Raw genomic sequence first — 6,000 nt, 5'->3', positions numbered from 1 at the left:
GGGAGTCTCTTCTAAATGCTACCTGACTGTCTGCCAGGCCTTTGCGCGTTTAATGGGGTACAACAAGATAATATCACGGGAAACAGAAAGTGGCAGGGCGCCTTATCTCCACAGTGAAGCCGGCATTTCTGAGACTCTTGCGCCGCTCTGTGTCCGGATGAAGTAATCTTCCTTTGTCTTGTTCTGGACGAGTATCTGATCTCTGGATCTGTCTCCTGGCTGCAGAGCAGCGCTGTGGAGAGACGAAGGCTGGGCGAGCGAGAATAATCACTGAGCAACAGTGCCGAGGCTCTCTGAGGATTAGTGACAGCTGTCACAGCCTGAATGTGGTTTCAGCGTGAAAAGGAAAGGGGAAAATGCCATAATTGTTAAAAATATATATATATTATATTATTATTATTATTCGTATTAGTGTTATTTTAGGCTATTGTCATTTTAACTTAGGATAAGCTTTTCAAATTAGGGCTTTCACAATTAAGAGGCTGGAACCAATGAATGTTTGGCATTTTTTTCTAGAAAGAATTACTTGATGATTATTGATTATCAAAATAGTTAATTGTCTGTCAATCCACTAATCGGATTCACTGTCTTAGCTTTCAGCACTACATTTCTCTGCACTACAACAAAGATACCAATCACCATATTTAAGGAAACCCCAGGCCATGAGGTCCAGTAAGTGGACCTTGAGTTAATAAAACTACTGTACTTGGATGAAAACAATGATTCTAAATCGATGAGATGATTCTTATAGCAAATGAGGCTTTTTTTTGGAAGGATTTGAATTATGTTACCTGCAGCCCAATATGAAAACAATACCTTGTACTTAGTTATAACTAACCAAGTACATTTAAATTATGCAGTTGACAAGTGGCGATGTGAGGCGACAACAATAGCACTGTTCTTTACTGTCTGAAATTGAATTAGCCCTGTAATGTTTCTTGGAAACACGTCAGGACCCCTTCACGGACCATTGCTAGTCCGCCACAGAAAAGAACACATCAAATAAAAGGCTATATTTATGTGTCCTATTTAGCAGTAGGGAACGCTTCTTTCTTTACTGGTTGGGGTGATCAGTATGCTCACATACTGTACAATCACTGTTAGGCCCAGAGACAAGCATTTAAGAGTTGAGGTGATATTGTTGAAGACGATTCTGGTATCTCCCACGTACATGAATGCAGCACTAGGCTCCTCCCAAACCAGAAGTAAACCGGGTGAAATAGTACTTTTTATCCCCGAGTATCGCCTGTCAGGCAAACAACGCTTTCTTACACATCCTGCCCATGGACTGGATGGTCTTGCCACTTCCGCCACGGTTGTCAAACAAACCACTAGTTGTGAGAGAAATGCATCGCCTGACGGACTAAACTCAGGACGACCAATCTCCATGTGCGTGACCGGGTATTGACTGAAACTGTTGCGTGATCAACGTTGGAGCTGGTGTGTTGCTGAACAAATAATAACCGTCTTCATTCAGGAAAGGTACGCTGTTGGTCAGAATTAACAAACATGCGGGATTCAGAGTTTCTCTTAACAGTGTGTTTGGTTTTATGCCAGGCTGCTGCTAGGTAAGCGTGGACATGTCATGTTGTGTATTACAAATATAATCGCTTCTGGTCATAATCTGACATATTTGATTGATTTCATTCTGTTCAATAATCTAATTAACTAACTAGTTACAAAAGACTTCTCTTGTTATGCAAACCGTTTGGTAATTCCCCCCCTGACGTCAGCGTTTGCTTACTCACGTGACAAATAGAAACACATTTACTTCAAGAAGCTGGACCAGTTATTCCCGAAAGAAAAGCTAAAAGCTGCCACTTTCGGATTAGGGGGCATAGATCACTCTGTATACATGTACACAACCTTCGCCCTCACTTCTGTCTGTTTTGGCTACAGCTGATTCTTCTGTAATTATCTACTAGTTGAGTCAAATGCTCTTGGGTTAGTTAGAATCATGGTTTTGTAACCCTGCAAGCTTGTTTTTTCTCCATCATAGTTTTCACACCTTCACCCACTGTGCAGCTGTTTCACATGTGTCTCCAGACACTGATGTGGATGCTATTCTCTCCGTCTCTCTGCATTTTGCTGTCACCAAGTAGTTGGGGTCAAGCAAACACGACCAGCATGCTGGCACCGCAGGTGAATCGAGTCATGGCACTCGGAGAATGGGAGCAACGCTGGCAGGAGGACAGAACTGGCTTCCATCAGCCTCATGTACACAAGTAAAGGCCCCACTTGTATCTACCTCCTTGATGGGATAAGGGAAAACTAAAGGCTTTTTGTTTTCAAGTGATTTCATAGAGTTAAGAAGTTTAAAGTGAGTGATGGTATAACCCCAACTATTAAAAATACATACGCAAATATGTTTTTTTGGACAGGATGCTGGAGAACAACATGGATAAAGTTGCTGCCGGACGGACAGGAGTTCGCTTCTTCTTCCCTCTCTGTGGGAAAGCTGTAGATATGAAGTGGTATGAAAAAGTGTACTATATTCAATAAAGAAGATCACATTTGGTGTTTGCTTTTTCAGTTATCATTTCTACTATAAAATGCTTGTTCCTATTAAAAATGTATGGACACCCCCTATAATTCAATCTTTTCTCAATGATGAGAATTCCTTCTACTTCCTGTGTGAATCCCAGGCTAGCTGACATGGGCCATTCAGTGGTTGGGGTGGAGATATCTGAAAAGGCTATAAAACAGTTCTTTGAGGAGAACAACATGACCTACAGTGAGGAGCCTGTCCCTACCATACCTGGAGCAAAGGTTTACAAGGTAGGTGAACTATACATGTGCAGTACAAAAGATTTCAGCCATTGTTTCTACTTGTTTCTACATTTAGGAATTCTACACACTTTGGTATGCTATGACAAATAACCGTTATGTTAAGTATAGTGATCTGTAGTGAATGGACTAAAGCATGCAAAAACACTGATATCACACTTTTAAGAGTTTGTTGGTCTCACTTAATAAGTCCAGTTATTGCAGGAATTAGATGGGACCCACATGTAGGACAGTAGTATTGCCCTGACAGGTGAAGACAGTTAAAAGAAAGAAATGTTGTATTTACACAGATATGGACAAAATTGTTAATCTACATAGTCTTTGTTCCACAGAGCTCAGAGAGGAATATCTCCCTGTATCAATGTGACCTGTACAACTTCTCCAGGTAAGTACACTGTGTATGTTTTTATCCCTGTTGTTAAAGATGTTAAATTACTCTTTTTTTTTCAATTAAATGTTTAACAGAAACTATGCTTTTCCATTTCACAGTTCCATTGATGGTCAGTTTGGGGCAATTTGGGACAGGGGGTCTCTAGTGGCCATTAACCCAAGAGACAGAGAAAAGTAAGATGAGATCTGATGTATCAACATAGCAGATACTTTATTTTAAAACATAATGTTTATTATTGAAACATATGACACCCTAAATTTAATGACTGAATGAAAGCCTTTTGAAACAATCGTCTTACTATATTCTCTCTCACAATACCACAGGTATGCTGCTCTCATAACTTCTCTCATGGCCAAAGACTGCAAATACCTCTTGGACACTTTGCTGTACAATCCTGAATTATATACAGGTAACTGTCCATTGTGTGTAATGAAAAGGTTCTTAGATGTTATAACCGATACCCCCACCCAACGGGGATATTACATTGAGTGACGGCTGTTCTACGACCTAACACTTTTTGAACGGACTCCCAAAATCTACACGCAAGACCGCCTCAGACTGCTTAGGGAGTCGAGTTACGTTCCCGGAATATCACGTCTTTAGGGCCTATATAGTCGACTCTGTACCGACCGGATATTAGCAGGAATATCTGTGTGCAGTAGGTGTTTGGAGATTGGTGGTACTTCAGTAAGATCCTGAAGGAACAGATCAATACTGGAGGAGGTCCCCTCTGGTTTTACACTGGCCCTGTCACAAAACCCTAATCCCTAATTTATAATTTAGAGATAAATTTAGGAAATTAGGAATTATCAACTGTCAGCATAGCTCAAGGAGAGTAGTATTCTTACCTGAGGGTGGCTACTTAGATGATCTCAGAGAGGAGCAACACAGGATTTTGGTTGGAGTGTACAAAATACAATCCCAGTTTTATTGGAGTTTTATCAAAAGAGTAAATTAATACAAAATGTATATAAAAAGAAGAAAGCAAAAAACAAGTAACAAAGTCTTTCCAACAATCAAAAACCCCAAAGGACCAAAAAGGCGGCAAAAAACCTGCAAAGCTCAAAAAAGCGGCAAAAAGGGCCCAGCCTTTGTTCTGCTCTTCCTTTTATAACCCTTAGCCCCCTGTCCTCGGGGAGTCGGAGATCCATAAAAGGTCAACCTCTGAAAAACATCTTGGCTATTGGGTAACAAACTGTGAGGTCACAAAGTACATTTTCCATGCTTAACCTCAACAAAACATCCTTCAACATCTGCGTTTAGCGAGGCGCCTACAGGTACCGAAGTGGCAGAGCGTATGTGGTTTTTCCCTGCAAGTGTAGGGTGTCCGGCAGGTGCAGCAACCACAGCCGTGCTACTGAACCATTAGTTGTCGTCTTAGCAGTTTCATAAAGGCGTAAAGTCTGGCCCGTATTGGGGAACCAGGTCACTGTTACTTCGAAGAGGGGGGGGGTAACTCGGACACAACACAGGTGGATTGCTCAACAGTAAACATCAGGCACTGTAGAGTCATACACATCCCTGGTCTTAAAACAAAAGAAAAATATCCTACTGTGTATTTTCATTTATTTTGCATTTTAAATGTAATGCTGGGGATCAGTGTGCTTGTAGTTTGGTGAAACATAAAAGATATCCGTGACTTTATTTGTCTTTCAGGTCCTCCCTTTTTTGTGCCTGATGAACAAGTACAAAGCCTGTTTGGTGAGTGTTGTTAAGAGTCATAGCAGAGTGTGTCTATAAATTAACCAAATATGAACAGCACTGTGATACTGTAGGAAGTAGTATTTGGATACCTGTTAGATATGAACTATGGAGGCAGAGATTCATTTGCGGTTTTTAATGGTGCATTTAATTTCCTCAGGGAACAGCTGTGATATTGAACTGCTGCAGTCAGTGGATGCCCTGACAGACAGACATCGAGGCTGGGGGCTGGACTACCTGACTGAAAACGTACACCTCATCACTCCAAAGAGCATTTAAAAACTAACTAAGTTTAGAGAGCTCAGGAAAGCAGATCTTGGGGATTCTATTGCAAACACAGGTCCAAGGCAATTTGCTTTGACATCGTTTTGATACAGTTCAATTTTGGGCGGAAATGAAGGTGCATGGAAATAAAATGTCAAGAGAATTTCTAAAAACTGTAACATATAAAGGTTTGAATGCCTAACAATATAAAATGTGTTTTTGTAACAAGATGTCTGTGGCTTTATTGACAGCTGTTGTGTATTACTGACAATTTTAACATTTTCCAAATAGGCACTTTTTATATATTAATATAACTATTTATTTAAATAGAACATAATTGAGAAAATGGGATTTACAGCAAAGATACACATAAAACAGGATGTAAATAAAGAGAAAAGTAAAAAAAACAAATGATGCTATGATGGGGTTAAACTCAGTTTTTATGGCCTTACAATATAGTTTCAGGTTTTTAAGACATAAACTAAATGTGACATTAATTGAATCCACATAAGTTTGTTTTTTGTGGGGGGTTTTTTGGTTTGAGAATATGCTGGTTATGGTGTAACTTCTAAAAACCTAAAGCAGGTATACAAAGCACAAGATGTGGCAGTATTTGAAATCATCCTTGCCCACTTCTACCAGCACACATTTATCTCAAAAGCCAACAGATATGCTTCTTTGCAGAAAGTTATCAGTCTAAAATATTTAATTGTAAAATGTGAAAAGTACTGTCAACACTAGTCAGACATAGAAAGCACATGGAAATCCACTGTATTCAACCATGTTTTACAGCTGGGATCTCTGAGCATAAGTAATGTGCCATTTTCTGTAGAGGACCTGGTAAACAGAACTTTCCA

At 39.9% G+C, this 6,000-nt stretch overlaps 1 protein-coding gene across 5 annotated transcripts; it reads left to right on the top strand.

Annotated features, from left to right (window-relative positions):
* Nucleotides 1–1,293: 1,293 nt before the first annotated feature.
* Nucleotides 1,294–5,340, top strand: LOC139299452 (probable thiopurine S-methyltransferase). Of its 5 annotated transcripts, none has more exons than XM_070922358.1 (9): nt 1,294–1,482; nt 2,103–2,225; nt 2,382–2,474; nt 2,646–2,778; nt 3,120–3,172; nt 3,277–3,351; nt 3,502–3,587; nt 4,835–4,879; nt 5,047–5,340. In XM_070922358.1, the coding sequence occupies exons 2-9, from the start codon at nt 2,128–2,130 to the stop codon at nt 5,082–5,084; spliced, it is 621 nt and encodes a 206-aa protein (XP_070778459.1). In that variant the 5' UTR covers nt 1,294–1,482; nt 2,103–2,127; the 3' UTR covers nt 5,085–5,340. The 5 variants fall into 5 exon arrangements, with proteins under 5 accessions (XP_070778459.1, XP_070778457.1, XP_070778456.1 ...); XM_070922356.1 differs by having other exon boundaries at nt 5,040–5,340; XM_070922355.1 differs by lacking the exon at nt 1,294–1,482 and adding an exon at nt 1,492–1,568 and having other exon boundaries at nt 2,100–2,225; nt 5,040–5,340.
* Nucleotides 5,341–6,000: the final 660 nt, after the last annotated feature.

The sequence above is a fragment of the Enoplosus armatus genome, chromosome 16 (genome assembly GCF_043641665.1).
Source record: "Enoplosus armatus isolate fEnoArm2 chromosome 16, fEnoArm2.hap1, whole genome shotgun sequence".
NCBI lineage: Eukaryota > Metazoa > Chordata > Actinopteri > Centrarchiformes > Enoplosidae > Enoplosus > Enoplosus armatus.
The sequence above is the reverse complement of the archived record's forward strand: the minus strand, read 5'-3'. Positions and strand labels throughout refer to the sequence as shown.

Coding starts and splice junctions, on each gene's coding strand:
- LOC139299452 (XM_070922355.1), top strand. CDS start 1,510: ATGCGGGATTCAGAGTTTCTCTTAACAGTGTGTTTGGTTTTATGCCAG. Junction 3,352..3,501: donor AACCCAAGAGACAGAGAAAA/GTAAGATGAGAT, acceptor ACAATACCACAG/GTATGCTGCTCTCATAACTT. Junction 4,880..5,039: donor ACAAGTACAAAGCCTGTTTG/GTGAGTGTTGTT, acceptor TAATTTCCTCAG/GGAACAGCTGTGATATTGAA.